General features: G+C 46.0%; 1 protein-coding gene across 1 annotated transcript; it reads left to right on the top strand.

Annotated features, from left to right (window-relative positions):
• Positions 1 to 4,179: 4,179 nt before the first annotated feature.
• Positions 4,180 to 19,308, top strand: klf13 (Kruppel like factor 13). Its single transcript, XM_079743801.1, has 2 exons — positions 4,180 to 4,930; positions 13,465 to 19,308. Exons 1-2 carry the CDS (start codon positions 4,495 to 4,497, stop codon positions 13,785 to 13,787), a joined length of 759 nt encoding a protein of 252 aa, XP_079599927.1. The 5' UTR covers positions 4,180 to 4,494; the 3' UTR covers positions 13,788 to 19,308.
• Positions 19,309 to 19,574: the final 266 nt, after the last annotated feature.

Here is a 19,574-nt window from a genome sequence, read left to right as displayed (position 1 = left end):
ACCCGGTTCATAACTATGTTGGCTCGGGAAGATAACGTGTTGGCACCGTTTGTGGCAACATCGCGTGTCTAGTCAGCCGGTCTACCACCGTTTGGTGACGCAAGGGGGGGAGCTATTAATATCTCGGGAACGGGATGTTCTCGCTTCGGCAGTAGGGTCATTCGAGGATAAACAATTTCCACTCGCCTTTGGACAAGCGGGTGGGAAAAAAAATAAGTTACGTATACCAGTAGTTGTAGAATTATATCTGTTTTCTTTAGCACTCCCCACCAGGCTACCATTGTAGGGGATTTGCTGCACACAAAACCAGACCTGATCTAGCAGTTTGCGGGCATCGCCCACACAGTGAACCCGGTGCCTCTGGTGTAGCTGTCCCACCATGTGGTGTCAGTAGACCTACTTCAAAAAACCTTTGTTTTGATGTATGACCTATTCTGTTGTGGTCACCTGGTTGAAAGGCAACATGTGAATCAATGATCGATCACTGGCTCAATCATGTCATCTTTCTGCATCTGTCTCTCGGTTGGTGTGTCTGTCAAGAGCTCATCATTTCAGTGTCACAAATGCAATTATACGTGGACCTCACACACCAAAGCTGGCGCTGAATGGTGACGCACTGTGTAGGTCTGTGTGTGTAGGTGTGTGGTACTCAGGGATGACACATGCGGTGTAAGAGTGTCACATGTCAACAGGCTAGAGAGAGGAGACCCCTCATTCTGTGAAATCAGCAGCCCAGGCGGTCGGTGTTCCTGCCCCCCCTCGCAGTCCAGCTGAATGGGATGTTTACAGAGTTCCCCCCCCCCCCCTACCAGAACCAAAGCCTCCAGGCTGATCAATGCTACGGGAATAGCAGTACTAGTGACACGCAAACGGCTTCGACTGTATGCATGTGTGTGTGTGTGTGTGTGTGTGTGTGTGTGTGTGTGTATGTGTGTGTGTGTGTGTGTGTGTGTGTGTAAGGTTTGCGTTCGTGCCTGTGCCTCTGTATTCGTGTGTGTGTGTGTGTATGATTGTGTGTGCTTGAGTGTGTGTGTATGATTGTGTGTGTATGATTGTGTGTGTGTAAATGTGCTTCCCTGGTAGTTGCATTGTGCAGAGTAAACAAAGTCCCTGTGTTGTTAGGGAGCGATGATCACAGGGTAAGCCCATAGCTCTTTGTTGCTCAGCACTACCCGGTCTTTAGCTTAAACGTGTTTGTTGTATTCATTCCAGATGTCAGTCATTTGCAGGGCAAGAAAAAAACATAATACTAACTATTTTGAGCTTTCAAGAAATTTGGCGCAGAGATAGTAAGAAGCAAATAATAGACAATCATAGACATAATAATAGTTAAGCATTTCTTTAGAAAATCATACACATAATGCAGATCCAAGTTCTGATTTGTGGAAGGACTGTGTTTGGTGTAAGTACCGGGCCATCAATGAAAACATATCATTTAGTTGGACCTTTTTATCCAGCTTATAGAACAGCAGTAGTTGAAGGTTACCCTGCAGCTGTGTGCTGTGCTGACATCAGAGGGCTATCAGTGCTGGTGTAGTTGATAAATTAGTTCCAGGACCAAGTTTAGGAGGGTTTGGCTCCCTATTCTCTCTTGTCACGCCGACATGGGCAAGTCATTCCCTGAAAGTACATTCAGGACTCCCCGTCCACAAGGTGTTCAAGTCAACATTGACAGAGGCGCTAGCAACGCTCTTTACTCTGACTAATATTGTCTTCCAGGTAGAGTTCCACCTAGCAATTAATCTCAACCATGTGTCACCAGGTTATTTGCACGGAGGGCGTTGATGTGCTCTTACAAGTGAAACTGAGAAGAATCTGACATCATCGTAAACGGGACCCCCATCGCCTCCACGTGAATGTATAAGTAGTTGTAGTTCATATCAGCACTTATATATAATTACTCAGTGTTGAGTCGCTTGCGGTTGAAAATATGAGCACACAAAGATTCAAAATTCTACTGGCCTTCCCTGTGAGCATAGGCTAGCATTGGAGTGACACCATTCATGTGTGTTAACTAGTGCTACTTATCAGCAGGTCAAGAAAAACAACAACCATCTGGGTGTTAATCAATATTTATAAGGCTGACATAAATAATAAGCCTACAGAGTATTGGTCAACACATCCAAAACAGTTTCAACAACGGGCTACATATGGTCTCTTCAAACGATTAGCAGTGTCCCAGTGCTGTGGTAAACACTTGTAAAACCATGAAGTTGGTTTTCAAACAACGTGACCAACGATTGAAGCGGTTAGGACCCTCTCTGCTCTAATAGCAGTGTTGACTGGGACATACAACACATGATGTATCACACATGCCATGGTGACATGTGGTTTGACCTAGTGAGTCGTCGCCTTGCTGAAGGGACTCGTGGACCCATCCCCCTGCAGCCTTCAGCGAAAACAACCAGATAGGTCAACAACGAGACCTCTGATCTGGGCCGGTTACAAGACGCACTGCATTCATTACCCAGTCCTCCATGCTCTACGTGGGATAAAAGAATTGCTGTGGAGTCCAGCCTTGTGGTTTTTACAAGAGTTGAACACTCGTATCTCTGTGATCTCGGTAAAGAGGCGGTTCTGCTAGTGACACTTTGTCCCTGGCTCTGCTGGGTAGCACCAGCTACCCAGCAGGTGCTTTGAATCTAAACTTTGGTCAGGTTGCCCTGTGCCGGGGAGGGGGCACCTCATGCACTGCAAACAAAACTACTGTTCATGAGGACTGTTGTCCCAGACAGAGTTTGGAAACTGTGTTCTGCTGGCGGGTCGCCATGATGGGGAAATCAACAAACCCTCTCCTCTTGAGTCATCTCTGGATGCTACGAAAGCGTTTAAGGGCTGCTCGCTCATACTATTGCACTGAGTGTACTTATAAATAACATGTAGAACAAATACAAAATCAAAAGATTAAACAACAGGAGCACTCTTTTGTCTGTGTCACTCATTAACATTTTATACATATTGTTTTGGATGTTGATTAATACACATGGCTCATAGTTTAGCTTATGAAAGCTAAACTATGCGCCCCTCAAGCTGTCACATAGCACAGGCCACTGAGGCACTGTGTGAAACACAAGAACTCTGAGTTTGTGTGATGAAAGAATATGTAAAGTAATGCAGCCAGATGGCCGTCTGAATGCCAGGCCCATGCTCACACACTGAACACTGGGAATGTTCTAGTGAGGCCCTTTGGGCTCACAATGCTGAGAGTGTGCATTCATTTACACAGGAGAGCATGGAGCTGCTAGACATGCACGTCCTGTAGGCCTATAGGTGTGGAGGGCATTCTTCACCAAACATACTCCATGCTTGTGAAATGTGCAACACTGAGGTTTTCGGCAGCACTGTGCTATATTATTCATATACACTAGTCTATATATGTTACGAAAATAATCATATTCATTATTTTTCTTAAAGGGGACATATTATACCACCAGGTGTGAGTGTGATTAGCCTTTCAAGCCGTTTCGAAAATCTGCCCCATATGACATCACTAGTGGGCGTGTCCACCTAGATCTGTGCTGGATAGATGAGCAACGTTTACTTCAGTCCACTGGGTAGGCTGGTAGACTGATCTATCCAGCACAGATCCAGGTGGACACGCCCACTAGTGATGTCATATGGGGCAGATTTTCGAAACGACTTGTAAGGCTAATCACACTCACACCTGGTGGTATAATATGTCCTCTTTTATCTCTGGTGATTATTCATGAGCTTTAACAGGTCTGGGTTACATACAAGTTGTGATTCAAATTCAATTTGGCAACAATAGTTCATCAGCCTATAAGCTATAAAGGCTATTATCTTTACAGTCTTTATAGATTTTAGCCTATTTAAATTTCAGAATAACAATTAATTAATTGTCACAATACAACAAAGTTGACATGTAAGCAGTGTACAGTTACTAGCCATTTATTGGATACATTTATGACACATTCTTAGAAAATGTGTGAAACCAGATAGACGTATTATATTCCATCAATTGACCACAATATACAATTCGTATGCGTCATGGCAAACTGTTGAGGAACTTTCAAGGGACTCAAGTTTTTTTGTGGTGGTGCATGTAGGGACAACCGGTATCCAATGAACGGTCGGCTCCGCTGACGATACCGCCAAGTGCCACCGGTCGACACGCCCCCAGCGTGGATACAATCAGCATTAACAGGCGCTCACGGAGGCAGACACTATGCTGAGGAGTGTATTGATGTCGCGATGGGAGTCATGACATTCAAGTTTTTAGACTCATCCTCGTCACAGTCGTTGCAGTGAATAGCAAAACTAGTTTGTCTTTCATTCTTTTTTTTTTACATTTGAAACGCTGATTCATCAGGATGTTGGTGAAACTGCAAAGCCGGGTATAGAACCATAAAGTCGCCTCTCAAATGAGAGCGACCTCCGTAACACCACACAAAGGGAACCACGGAACAAGTACTTTTTACAAGCTGCCAATTTTTGAATGTCATAAAGGACCTGAGGGGTTGTTTCAAAGACAAGATGGATCACTTTGCAGCAGAGTGCCTTGTTTCAATGTCCAGCCGTGCGATTGTCCACGCACCAAAAGGGAATAAGGAGATTAAACCAGAAAGTCCATCCTCCTCGAAGAACGGAGAGGAGATCAAAGACCCTTTGGTGAAAGACAACTCGTCTCTTTTTGTAGTGGCGCGGATTCTGGCGGATTTTAACCAACAGTCCCCCAACAATGTTGCAGATCAAGCAAAAATAAAAGAGGAGAGCATGCCGAGCCTGATAGATGGAAACTCTGCCACACCTACCAACCTCTCCGATCCTTCGCTCAGACAAAGAGGCAAAAAATTCAGAGGTCGGATTGAACAAGAGTCTCCGCAGAAAAAGCACAAATGCCACTATTCAGGTTGTGAAAAACTTTACGGGAAATCTTCCCATCTCAAAGCCCATCTAAGGACACACACAGGTCAGTGTTTTTGCAAGCAAATGTTTGGTGTATTGTATGGTGGACTTGGTTCCTTATATGCTTTAGATAAATCGGACAAATGCAACTTTTTTTTTACTTTTCGTGCAGTGGGGATGACAATAAGACTATGTATCTTTGCATTAAATTAAAATGCTATATCCACTCAATATAAGCTACATTTCCTTCTCTGGGAGGAGGGGGGCGTGTATCAACAAAAGAAAAGGCGAAATATCGCCTGCTCCCAAGTAATGCATAGTATAAATGCTTTAATGTTATAAGTTGTCAACCTCAAAAAATAAATCCTATTTACATTTGGATGGTGTAGAGACAGAAAATGCAACCCTTCTCCCCATGTCCAGAGTGGCCGTAGCGCTCCTGAACACCCCGTTCGCTCAAGTAGGCAACGCACTGCAAACATTTCAGATGGAGATGTTGGATTATTTTTTAACCATTCTAAATTACATTGCACACACATGGCAACGGAATGAACCTGTTGCATTGCCCAACACGATGTCCACATTGCGTAGGCAAAATAACATGCAGGAAGTTTTGTTTTAATAACCCTTTCTTTAATCAATGAAGCTATAGTAGCGTCCTGCTGCAGATTGAAAGACAATCAAATAACACAAGCGAAATCCAGGCAGCTGGGCTACATGTGTTCTTCTTGAGAGAAAATATACATCCGCTATCGTTAAAGCCCTTTGCATTCCACAAGACGGGAAACAACAACAACGTGAAAATGATGTAGATCAAGTAGAATTGGGGGTTGATAATAGTTGTGCAGTCTGTGCCTGTCTGCCCAGAGCCCTTTGTTGTGATGTGCCACACCCCCGCTAGACAGACTGCCAGCTGATCTGGCCAGCAACAGACTAAGCTAGTTGAGCGCAGATGCCCCCGCACACCGACTGAGCTGCTCTCTGTTCTGCCTGTAGTGAACCAGCGAGAGACCCTTATGAAACGCTTGCAAACCGGCTTCCATCTAATGTCATATACCTTTCTGTGCTAATAATTAATTTAAGGTGGCTGTATAGCATATCTATCTATTTACATATCGAACAATCTTACCTGTCTGTATAATCTATTTTTCTATCTATATCTATCTATTTATTTATTTTTATCTATCTATCTATCTATCTATCTATCTATCTATCTATCTATCTATCTATCTATCTATGTACTTTTTGAGCGTGTCTTTATAATATATCTATCTATTCTTCCCCGTTTTATTTCGTTCAATATTGTGATAGCGCATTTGATTGGTTAGTTAAAATGTGGGTCATCTGAGTTCAGATGCGGTTGTCACGTCACAGCTACCATGCAGTGCATTGCTTCCTTCTAGTCTATACTAGCTGAGTCAAGAGAGAATAGATCTGTACTGAGTGCAAGCCAACTGTATTGTAGCAGCCCACGTCGGGCGAATTGTGTTTTTTTTTTGCGCATTATCCAGTAATAAGCTCATAAGATGCGTTTTATAAAAAAAGTCAAACAATGATGGCATGTAAAACGTGTTTGAGAGTGTAAGGCTCATGCATGTGGAATGTGAGAACAGTAAACATATACTTTATATGCCACACCATGGTTATAATTGATGTCTAATCCTTTTAAAACCAGTTCCACAATTATAATGTGTCAGAATGCTTATTCACTCTCGTAACTCAAGAAGGCGTGGCAGTGCTGATGGACAAGAACTGATAGCTAGATTATCAGATCTGTCACATTCTCCCTTTTTGGTCTTAAAGTTGAGTTATCAGGGACTTGCCTATACACTCATTTCATACACATTTAGTTAAAGCTCAACTCCTTAATGCTGATGAAGTAGAGAGCAGTTCAGTCCTTCACCCAAGCAGATGTTCTTCCCACTGTTGAGGTTTCATTAGGATGTACAGACGAGGTGGTACATGCTGAATAGAAATGGCTCATTATCCTGCATTATGTTTGATGGCCTGGAATCTATGGCGGTTTAGGGGTCTAAGGTTACCAGACGGCTTTGTCTGAATTCCAGGAACTGGGAGGAGGCTCTGTAGACAATGGAGGGGGAAATAAAAGAGGTGCTAAGGGACAAAATATGCTGCCACGTTCTAGCCACCAGACCCATAACATGACGTTGTTATTTCCCTTAAAGCGCCCTAGTTTGTTGTGCTATTTGTACTCGATAGAGCAGTGAAATCAGTAGTTTCTGTCGTGTGTGATGTTTGCCCCCTTTCGTGCGTCTCATTGATGCTGATGATCACAGAATAGACTAAGTACTGCGTGAAACCCCATTATGTTACTCAAGTCACGTCAGGCCGCCGGCTCAAACAGAACGATGGCCCTCCAGACCTCATTAGAATTCATGTCCTCCTGGGGAGGAGAACAGTCTGAGCACTCTGTGGATCCCGCAGCTGGGACTCAGCAAAGGCCATCTTGTCAGTGTTCAAGGCCAGGGCAAGGCAGTATCCAGAACACCAGCAGGAAGTGAAATATCTCTTAAAAGTATCCTTTTTTAAACTCTCTGTTTGAGTTTTTTCTTCAATATCAAGACCCATGGGGGTATTCTTCTAATCCTTTGAACCTCTCAGGCCCAATTTACCTTCTTTAAGTCAACTTTAAGATGAGTACATTGATATCTAAGAGAATTCAACATTCCTCTTGGAAAAAAAGTTTGTTCTGTGAGCTAGAAGGTAAAACCATGGACCTCCCATAGTGCATAGCGGTAATGAGGCAGAAGGGTGGATAACTGTTTTTCTCACTTTCTTCAATTTAACCTTGACTAACTGATGGGCTACAGCTCCATTAGGGCTCCAAAGGTCAAGCTTTCCTCTCTGCCACATGGCTGGAAACGCACAGTGGCCCCATTCCATCAGAGTCCAGAATAAACAGACAGCATCAGCCCCGAAAGAGATTGTGTGTACTTGGACCTAACCCAGTTCTTTGCTCCACCATTATCCTGGGATTACTGTTGTATTTGACTCAGAATCTACCCTCTCTGTAAAGAAAAGGCATCGTGTCTGTTAGCCCAAAAGCAGGCGATTATGAGCTCCACCTGCTTGGGTTGGGTGAAGGTTGCACGCAACCTTACAGTAGCTTGCCAAAGAGAAAAAAAAAGGGCATTAGTTGAATGTTCTTGATCCTTACAATGTTCAGCCTCCATCATCTGTTCCATTTCTTTGACTCAGCGCTGCTTTGTACTGAGGGGATTATTGCTGTACCACCCTTGTGGTCCCTTGGCATTGTTGTTCCTTTTAATGGCACATGAGGGGTATTCTTTATTCATCCTTTTCTTCTAGATTACACCTATAACCGTCTTCTCCAGACGGCTCTAAAGCCGGGCTAAATGGACGCCGTGGCACCTGGTTCTCTGAGGCCCGGCCCGGCTTGCGCCTTAGTGTCGATTTACAGGAAGAGCGGGAGGCAGACCCTTGGAACCCAGTATTTATTTATTTTAAACATCCACTGGACAGAAAAAGAAACTCCTCGCCCTTCCATAACAAAACATGGTGAACACCACCTCCCATGCAATGGCAGTTGGATGAAAGGGGCGTGTATGTGGTGCGGTGCTGCACCGTGGGGGAGGGGTTGGTCCACCAGTTACACTATCAATGGCTGCCATTGATGTAGGTCATTTATTTAGCTTCATCCCACGATAATCTGATTAGTGTTTGAAGGGCCACAACCTCCTGTAGAAGAACCCTCCTGACAATGAAATACAGATATCTCCTCAACCAGGGGGGTATTATCAATAATCTATTAGCCTTGTGTGTTGTACTCTTAAAGAACCAATAGAAGCTCATAATATGTTTTATTTAGAGGTCGCTCTGTTCTCCTTGCCCGTGGCGTTTGGAGGAGCCTCTTCCAGGGTGATCCATCAGACGCTTGCACGTTGAGGTGGGGTGCGTGTGTCTGACCATATGGAGCAAAGCTTGGGGAAGGGGGATGTGTGTGTGTGTGTGTGTGTGTGTGTGTGTGTGTGTGTGTGTGTGTGTGTGTGTGTGTGTGTGTGTGTGTGTGTGTGTGTGTGTGTGTGTGTGTGTGTGTGTGTGTGTGTGTGTGTTTGTAATCCGCCCCTTGTCCCGCCATGCCTCCCTCGGAGTATCGGGTACCGGGCTGGACGGAATGCCGTCAGTTCGTTGTCAGCCCGATTCTCCTCTCATCTCCACGCGCCGTAATGAGACCGTACAGGAGCCAGCTCTTCTCTTGTCTCATTGTCCGTTAACGTGGCTGGTAAGGGGATATCAGGCTCATCATAGGGGGTACGGTTGAAGACCTCCGTTGGTTGAATGAGAATGAAGGGAAGTATAGGCAGCCACCTGCATATAGCCCTTGCTTGTGTGTGGACATGTACCGTAAACACTTTCTAATGGCCACAGCTGCTTGCCAAGTCCTTAGTTAACCAGGGTTAAAAAGATTAGCCCCCTGCTTGCAAATACAACCGGGCTCCAGCATCCAGGTAATTTTAGCTCAGCACTCAAGGCTGGAAGGGAGTGCCCACTCAAACTAATTGAGGCAATAGTGATGAGCTGGCCCCCCCCCCCCCCCCCCCCCATAGAGTTAAAAGGATAAGGTAATGTATGGATGACTGTGTGCGGACTACAGTCACCCGCGACCCGTCTCTACGCCTTTGGGTGCACGTCAATAACCTTGTGTGGGGTGGACCGGGGGGAATGACTTACGGTTAGAGCGTCTTATTGAAATGCATTATGGGAGTGGCTCTCCCGCTGGGAGCAGGGCTGCAGCTATTGTGCACCACCTGACCGGAGCTCCATGACAGGGGGTGGAGCGGCCTACTCATTGGGCGATGCGAGACCTCCTGTATCGAGACACGGGAAGAACGCGGCAGTGCTGGGTGAGTGGGTGTGGTGAGCATTAGGCAGGCCTTATCAACATCTGTCCTAGGCATTTTCTTCTGACTGCATGCCTGACTGAGCTCTCTGAAAACAAGCATATGGATCAATCTGTATATGCTTCTCTTGGCAATTTGCCACCTCTCTACATTTGGTCATTCTTCATGCTTGAATGCTCATGCAAAAGGTTGTTCTTGGTTCTGCATTTCAATGTACGCCAAAGTCTGTGGTTTCTTCCTCTCTAAGGGTGCACATCGTTTGGAGACCTTTTTTCTTCTTGTCTTTCTGCTTTTAGAGTGGCATGGTGCAATGCATGCTCGCACTCAATCATACGTTTATATGTAAAGTGCTTCCCCAAACAATAATTAAAAGAGGGACAGCCAGTTATAAAGTATATTTATCATCTGCCAGCCCATGCAGATGGTCCCATTTATGTCCTCCTGGCGTGTGACGGAGGAGGGCGTGGCTTCAGCCGGGCTGACGCCTGGGAGCACCAGCGTCACGCCTACCCTGTCCTCTTCATGCGGAGCTAGAGGCTGGCTCTCGGGAGTGATGTCATGGGCGAGAGCTTGCTGCAGTGGCCACCGCTGATCAGAGGCTGGCCAGTCATTTGAGCACTACCCCGAGCGCAGCCTCACGCCTGGCAGTCTGGCGGTAGCGGTAGGGGCGGTGGCCGCCGTCTGGCTCCGAGCCATGACTGCTCATAAACATGCAAGTAAATTACAGGCTTCTGATAAGTCCTGCCATTTAGCATTTAGTGGTGGTGTGTCCGCCCTTCAATCCCCCTCCCCCACCCCATCCCCTTTCCTATTTTGTGTACGTTGCCCAGCATGCTTTGCTCCGCTGACTCGGTTCCCCACTTGATGTTGTGCCAGCGCTGAATTGAGATGATTATGAACAGTGTTGAGTACAATAGGACTCTTCTGCTGACAGTAATGCAAGAGTCCACTAACATACAAATCACAATGGTGTTAACTTTGCGCCGCTGCACGTTTGCAGGAATGTAATCTGCCGTAGTGTGAAGATCTGTGTTGTTGGTGCCAAAGCGTGCGACTCGTGTGCATCAGTCCGATGCATCAGTCTGCTGCGTTAGTCTGCAGCCAGTGTCCCAGTGTAAATATGTAACCAGATCACAACAACGACCGGGACGTCTGCTGAGTCCGTCGGTGTCCAAACCCAGGCGACGCGAGTGAACTGGAGCTATAAGGAGGATGGGAGATGAGCTCTTTATTTACTGTCCCAGTGGCCCCACTGGGAACAGTTACACAACCCTCGTACCGGTGACGTCATCGCACTGCCCTAGATGGGGGGACACTGCTGCTTAGTAGACGTATAGTTTGTAGTGCACGTGATGCCACGCTATGGGTAACTGGGTCACTGTGCAAAGGCTTTTCTAATTACCCCACCCCCGCCCTGGCCCCCCTTCTCAAACTTACTAAACTCTGAGAAAGACGGACCACACACGGACAGTGAACTCATAACGCCCCTGGCGCTGTGCCAGGAGATAGGCTGACCGCCTGTCACAGTCGTTCCTTGTGTGAGGAGTGCCGATGTACGCTCGGAGGGCAGGAAGCAGAGGCGGTCAGCCTGGGGGGGAACAGCTGAAGGGATCCTCTTCTTTTGAGAAATACCACAGTGTACAGCGATGAGTGCATAGCGCACAGAGTAACCGTTCGTCACGTTCCCTGCGCTCATCGCGTTCCCTGCGCTCGTCGCGTTCCCTGTGACGCAAACACAAGGATTTAATTCCCCCCACTACACCAAACCTACTTGCTGTTATCCAATTCTTTTTTTTGTAGAATTCCTCCAAACACCTACTCAATACTTCCACAAGAATACAATTTAAAAGACTTAAAAGACAATTTAAAAGATGCAGTCTTGTGACAGAGATGTCTGAATTAATTGGTCTAATGAGTCTTTGGGAGTCAACATTTCAAGACTGGCATTTGCGTGTGCTTTCTTCTTCTTTCTTTTTGTGGGTTTAAGCGCTGTCCATAAAGACCAATGCCGTTGTACTACACTAAACAACAAAGCGCTTAGTCGAAGGGGAAAATAGACGGCCTATCTTTTGTCTAGCGTGTTCCTTAAGACAGACCTGGAGCTTGTCCAAATGGGAACATGCATCTTAGCATTGCGTTGGATACCTGATGCCTCCACTATGACTGCATTACTGTATCAGGGCAGTTAGGATGGATATCCCGGCTCTCTGGTGTCTGGTTAAATATTGATGTTAGATCTGTTACACTGCTGGATGATTCAGCCAGCGTGTAGCATAGCGCTTTTTGTGGCCTTTAGTTCAGACTGCAGTATGTGTGGCACCATGAGCTGTTTCTGATGAAACAGAGATGATTCAGTAGAACGGTACACCCTGTTGTAATCGGCATTAGTGATAACAAGCTATATTTCAAAACTGGAGGTTAATCTCAAACGTTAATCTCACACTCCTTAGGCATCAGCATGTTGGCCTCTTGTCCTTCTCAGAAACAGACTGATCACTGTGTGGACAATGACCGGGGATTAATGGCGTTATTCTCCAACATGCGTAATCTTCTTCAACATAGCAGAGTCCGTCTGGGTGCTCTCTTTGTGAAACGCCAGTACTCTATGGGAGTTGCTCCCCAGCGCCCGGGCACATCCACATTCCCAGCGCGCATGCAAAGTGTGTACAGCAGGAGCCAGACAGAATCCTTGTGGGCAGAGCAGAATGAGTTTGTCTGGAGCTGAGGTGAGGCGTCTGAAGTTAGAACACAGAACACAGGCCCGGGCTGTCTAGACTTGCTCTGTCAGTCCGTCTCTCGGTTGCTGCACGCTATGCAGCCATGCAAAACAAGGTTGGGGGGTTGGAAGTGGTGGAAGTCGCAGGGGGGGAGGGGGTTCTATTTACCAGGCTCATTGGCACCAGGTAGCAGTCAGTCTGATCTTTAAAAAGTGCAGTTTCCATGGCTGCCCTGAGGGAAACCACAGAGTGGTTGTTATGTGCTCATTTGTCATTCGAGCTAGGAGAGCACAGTGGAGTCTCTTCCTTTGCACGTCTCAGAAGGCTTAGGGTTGAACAATATGACTGATCCTCTCCTCCTCTTTTGTAAAGAACTGCATCATCATGAAAAAAAGGACAGCCTGCCCCTTCGGTGTAGTCGTACTAGGTCACGGAGGCAAATATAGAACGCTGGATCTCGCTATTGTCAGGCAGAAAACCATCGAGACGGGACTAAAGCAGTGCAGGATTAGCCGTGTTGGCTACTGCGGAGAAGCACAGCATTTTGACACTTTGTGTCAAAATGGAAGAAAATCACAGTGAGATATACTGCACCATCTGGCTCTGGTGGTTTTGTGCCGAAGCCATATTTGTATCACTGGTTAAGGGGGAGGGTGTTCACATGCACATAGTCACATAAGATAGGCTAGGTGGATGGTGGAAAATAGGCAGGATAACTATTGTGGAGACCATTAGCATCTGGAGCTCCGCTAATTAAACAGCATGCCTGTTTCCAACTGTGTAGAGCCAAATCGGAGGCGATTTACTTCCAAGCGCCATGACTCGCTTACTGCATTTAGCAAACACATTTAAAGAGGAATTGCGTTTTGTACTTGGCTGTCTTTAATGGATTTGTTCTTTCACAGTTGGTGTTGTTGTTGTTTTTCGCACATCACAGTCTGTGTCAACATCCTGTCTGTGTGAGCCCGTACTGACCGCAGCCCTGTCTGTCGCTACAGGTGAGCGGCCGTTCCCCTGCACCTGGCCCAACTGCAGCAAGAAGTTCGCCCGCTCCGATGAGCTGGCCCGCCACTACCGCACCCACACCGGGGAGAAGAAGTTTGGCTGCCCGCTGTGCGACAAGCGCTTCATGCGCAGCGACCACCTGATGAAGCACGCGCGCCGCCACTCCGAGTTCCAGCCAGGCATGCTGAAGAAGCCCCACGGTGGAGGCGGCGGCGGCGGCGGCGGCGGCGGCAGCGTGGCGCGCCCCGGCTCCCTCAGCGACTACAGCCGCTCCGACGCCTCCAGCCCCGCCCTTAGCCCCGCCAACTCGCCTTAAAAAGAAAACGACGAAAAAACAGAAACGCCACCTCTGTCGCACTTTTTTTGGGGCCCCCTTCAAACTTACGAGGCCTCTTCTTATCTTCTTAACAATTGTGTTGCACATTCGTCAGCAACCCCCCCGCCCCCCACCCCCGATCCAGCACCCCTCCTCTCTGCTAACCCTGTGCTTGCTGTGGTGTACCATACTGTACATAACTGCTTATTGTAGTGCAGTTGCCTGTGTGTGCGTGTGTTTCTTAAAAGTTACGCTTTTTTCCCAGATGGCAATATGTACATTCTCTACCATACGTTTGTGGGGGGACTTTTACTTTGAAGCTTCTGACCATGGTTGGTTGTGTTATGTGTGTGTGTGCGTGTGTGTATTCGGTTAACTAAACAAGGGTTTAGACAAAAGCAGGAAAAAGTCGCAGACACTTTTGAGTCTTATCAAAGCATTTTGTTTTTTTTTCTTTTGTTGGGGTTGACTAATGGCAAGAGGTCAAGGAGAAGGGATAGATGATCCAGCTCAGGATTAAAGACATTGCTTCTCATTCAGAGTACCACATTACTCTGCGTACTCAACCCTGTTTTGACTGCACAATATACACATCACTTTACTCTTAAATTCAACGGGGCTTGAGTTCTCATGCCCTGCTCAGGGACGGCCTTGTTAGCTTGAACGAATGAAAGAAGACATTGATGAGAAACATAATACATAACAGCAGCCTTACGCGCTACAGGTGTTGCACTCTTTCCTTTGTCTGTTTCTTAATTTAGTTTTTCAAGTCAACTAGCCCTGGCCTTACAGCCACTCATACCCACACCCCCGTTACTTGTGTACTGTCTCCTGAGGGTTGTAATTAAATATTTCCCATTTAATACAAAGCAGTCGATAATAATCCAACACCACTAATTGTCAATGACCAGGTACTCATGTAAGCTACAACAGTGGTTTGCACCGAGCAAAAAGGAGGTTCACCCTACATTCAGTTTCACAGGGATGTTCAGATCAGACCATGCAGATCTTACAAATGAGATGTTATAAGTTTAAAAGCAGCTTTTCCCTCCCTTCCCGCCACCATCTACAGTACTTTCCACTTTGCCTATACCTACTGAGGCTAATGCCCACACAATCTATAGACCTATAATTACCCTCCTCACAAGCACATGGGAAGAACCGAAGACGAATGAAAGGCTCTATTCAGACCTGTAGAAGGCATTCATTTAGCCCTGCGTCTGGGAGCCCGAATTTATCACAGGTAGCCCCCAACCCCACCCCACCCCCAGATCCTGCTACTAGTGGCCCCTTGGTAGGGAAACGTCTGGGTCCCAAAGGGCGGACTAGCAGGCAGTTCAAAGGAGGGGGCCCGAGTGTCGGAGGCGCCTCCGGTGCTCTGAGACTGAGCGCTAGAGGTGGAGGACTCTTGTGCTGTAGGAATAGACACGGTGAATAGAGAGGCAAACCGCGAGGGACAGGGGAGACGGCTTAGGTTCAGCGGGGCTAATAGCAGATAGGCGGCTCAGCACATGTTAGCCTAACGAAAAGAGACATGCTCGGGAGTGGGTTTGAGATAATAAATGCAGAGTTGATTCCACTAAGGTTATCCCCTCCCTGTTTGTGGGCAGACGACGGAGAAAAGACAACAGCACTACCTAAATGTTAGCATTATACGTGGGGCATTATACCTTTCCTTATGTTATCCTAAGCACAAGTAAAACAAATGGTCCACAACCCCCTTTACTGCCTCGAATTTGACCCAAATCAGCCCCACTCATCAACAGCTGCTTTTAAACTTCATCACACTCATAGGGTCGAGGGTCAGGGGGTGGGGGGCTTTTTAAACGTTTGTGAAAACTTTTGAACCAAAATGAACATGTATGTAGGCTCCATGCATGGTCCAGCCGCCTGTGACACTCCCCCCATGTCCCCGTGAGAACACCCCGGCTTGTGATTCTAGGCGGACATGCCTCGGATCAGTCAGGCGCAAAGGCCCAGTCAGCCCTTTGCAGGAAATGGGCTGCGCTGTAGAAACCACTGCAGCCACCACCGGTCGGCTTTAGGCATCCATCTTTTTTCAAAACGTAAAGGAAATACATTTTCGTGCTTTGATCCTATATCAGCTCGACTCTTGACTGTTGCCAAAGTCTGATGTCATCGCAGTCCCCCCGCTCGCTATCCCCAGGACTAGCTGACCATGTCCTGTTTCTGTGGTACTCTTGGTGAGCATAGAATGATAGCCGTGCAACGTGGGAGGGAGCCCACAGAACCACCTAACTTCACACCCACCCTCCCCACCATCCTCCCTCCTACCCTCCTCCCATCCTACCCTCCTCCCTCCTACCCTCCTCCCTCCTACCCATCCTCCCTCCTACCCATCCTCCCTCCTACACATCCTCCCTCCTACCCTCCTCCCTCCTACCCATCCTCCCTCCTACCCTCCTCCCTCCTACCCATCCTCCCTCCTACCCTCCTCCCTCCTACCCATCCTCCCTCCTCCCGTCCCCCCTCCTCCCTCCTACCCTCCTCCTTGCTACACATCCTCCCTCCTACCCTCCTCCCATCCTCCCTCCTACCCATCCATCCTCCTACCCTCCTACCCTCCTCCCTCCTACCCATCCATCCTCCTACCCTCCTACCCTCCTACCCTCCTACCCTCCTCCCTCCTACCCATCCTCCCTCCTACCCTCCTACCCTCCTCCCTAGTCAGACGAGCGTAGACCAACCACATATTCCCATCTCTTCTAGAAGGGTCCTGTGAGGAAAGCCACACACAGTCGTCCGAAACACAGCTTTATCGGTTAAAGTGTATGCTTGTTTTTTATGGATCAAATGGACCCTCTGTAAAATATATTTCTGCAAACTGAAAAATTTCCTCCCCCAAATGTTACTAAATGCTTATATCCCCTTACCTTTTTTTCTGTGACTTTTGTATGTTTATTACAAGAATAATTTCAAACATTCATCCGACCAGAATCCATAATCTGCACATTTACCTCAGGGTCAACATCAGCAAAGAAAATGTTAGGCAGGATTTTATTTGTAGGCTTTTTATTTGATTATTTTGTGTTGACGTTATTTCGTAGTGCACAGATCCAGCCAGCCTTCCCAGGTTTCTATGAGCACAGTCTTCACCGCTGGCCAGTGAGATTCTGCCCTGGAAACTCAGGAAGACCTCAGTCCAGGCATCCTTCTTTTGTTTTCTCAATGAAATACTGCAGCTCACTTCATACTACTCTTCTGAACATTTATTTTTGTATGTGGTTAATCTACTTGAATCAAATGAAATAAAATGGGCATTGAACACAATGCCCACACAGGTCCATATTCAAATGTTATTTTGTTTTATACATTATGGTTTCTGTTTTGTGTATTTCGTTCATCTGTACTGAGGAGCACGGTGCAACAGCCCTTGTTTTGTATATTATTCGTGTTTGTTTTTTCTTTTACATATGTTGTTGTTTGGTGTTAACAACGATATCCTCTGTGTGTCATGTCAAGCCAGAAATCACAAAGTCTGATAAGAAACGATGAATATGAATGAATAGTTTATTGATGTCAGGATACAGACTATCCCAATAACGAAAAGATATGCAAAGAATCCGAGCGATACGAGGTTGGACAGAAAGGGCTTTTTAAACGGAGGTTGAATTCTTAATGCTCATTATATATCCTAATCAACTGATTTCCTTTACGTCCGTATTATTCCTTAATAATAGGAACTTGCTTTTCTAAATCAAATCAGCTAGAGTCAACATGTGTATGCTTAAAGTAATGTATTCATGAAATCACTGATAAAATTGCAGTTCATATTATGATTTCAAATAATCACTCTTAAAACATTGGTATATTTCTGAACCTTTCAAAGGTACAAATCAAATGGCAGTGATGTGCTAAATGCCAAATTGTGGCATGTTACCTGAAACCATCTGAAGTTTAAAGACATTTATGCTACTACCATTTATCAACTTGTATTTCCACCTGGTGTCCTGTGCAGAATTAAAGTAAGCAACCTTGTATGTAATCAGTTTAAGTTGATGATGATTCAGCTTTATCGTATTGTTTTGCTCTGGTTTTTTCTTCATTTAATTATTACTCCTCTTTAGCTGTCTGAAAGGCCCACAATGTATGATTGCTTGTGAATATTTTTGGCATTAACAAAAATTGGAATTACAACAAAACCCAACCATTCCAAAGGACTCTTTAGGTTTTGAATGTGCTCCTTTTTGTACACTGTTATGTCTTGGATCGCAAGATATGTGCACAGTTTGTTTGTCATTGACAAATTCAAACAAATCCCTACTTCTGTCTTTGCAATCGGCGTCTGCTTGTGCAGAGGAATCCAAATTGAAAGAACAACACCCATTCGAGTTCTAAAGACAAAATATTGATGATGTCAGTCTTCCCTTGTTGTAAAGGCTTTTTCAAAGATGACCTTCTCAAAGGACGATGAAATCAGCCTGCGGTACTCGTATCATATTGGAACCGTTTTCACTTCCTAACCAAAGGCTTGAGAATGGGTAAAAAAAACAAGATTAATATGGAAGTCATTCGGTGCCCGTCACAGGATTAGACTTTAACCCTATAAAACCCTGCTGTTGGGTGTTTGCCCACTGCTACTACGGACGTGCTTCACATGGACCTTTTTCTGAACCTATTCCAAGCCGGTCTTTTCCAACCCCTTTGACCGTCAGCAGAAGTCCTGTTGTGGTTCAAAGTCCTTTTTAAATGGCCCTGTGCAACATGGGCTCCTTACTGGAAATATATTCCTCTTCCTATTTTCTCAACGCAGGGCAGGATCCTCATCCTGCCCCCCCGCCTGACCCTTCCCGTATTGCATATGTCTGTTTCAGGTTGTCCAGCACATTGTGCCACCATTGCTCCCTGTTGATTCTAATGTGTTTAAAATGTAGGACTCAGAGACTGAGACAAAGAGAGGGAGAGAGTGTGTCGATGGCCTTCAGCCTCGGTATACCCAGTACATCTTAGTCCTCAGTGCAATGCTAACACGCTGTCTCCTCGTGTGTGTGTGTGTGTGTGTGTGTGTGTGTGTGTGTGTGTGTGTGTGTGTGTGCGTGTGCGCGTGCGTGGGTGTGAGTGTGTGTTTCCCCCCTCTCCTCCATCACCATCAGTTGCCTGTTGTAGTGACTCTGTGGTGCTGCCCCACTGCCCCCAGCACCATCATACTCTATCTACTGTGTAAATAACTTCTGATTGAACTATGGCCAGTGCATCCTCCTACTACTACGACCTCAACCTAACCTTCAGGTGTCCGGATCTCGTACGTTTTCAGTTGTTTTATTTTGTCTTCTCTCAATCAACCAAAATCACTACACTCAAGTGTTAACAGTTGTACAGCTCCACGGATTATTCCACACATATTCAACATGCTGGTCCATAGTTGCTTTTCGCTGTACACTTTTGTATGGCATTATTTTTTACATGTTAGATGATATATTGTGACCATGTCCTATGCAAATAAAAAAAAAACAAAAAGAGATGTTGAATTATGTATGTTGTCATAACTTGTATGCATGAAATAGTGAAGTTTACATTTGGAAATAAATTCATAAAATAAGCCAGTTACTATATTGTGCCTTTTTTTTCATTAGAGATTTGCGTAATTTCCCAGTCTGAATAATATAGAATAATGCATTCAGCCGCCAGACGGGAAGCCTTTATCAGTACGTTAAACAAACAGGACTTTTGGGAGCTGCAGTGCAGAACGAGAGGGAACAGATAAGAGCGGTGATAGCAAACTGCCGTGCCTCCATACCAGGCACTTTTTTAAAGCCTCTATGGTCT

Source organism: Pollachius pollachius (genome assembly GCF_949987615.1).
Source record: "Pollachius pollachius genome assembly, chromosome: 9".
Lineage (NCBI taxonomy): Eukaryota > Metazoa > Chordata > Actinopteri > Gadiformes > Gadidae > Pollachius > Pollachius pollachius.
This window is presented reverse-complemented; position numbering and strand designations above follow the sequence as displayed.

Coding starts and splice junctions, on each gene's coding strand:
- klf13 (XM_079743801.1), top strand. CDS start 4,495: ATGGATCACTTTGCAGCAGAGTGCCTTGTTTCAATGTCCAGCCGTGCG. Junction 4,931..13,464: donor CCATCTAAGGACACACACAG/GTCAGTGTTTTT, acceptor CTGTCGCTACAG/GTGAGCGGCCGTTCCCCTGC.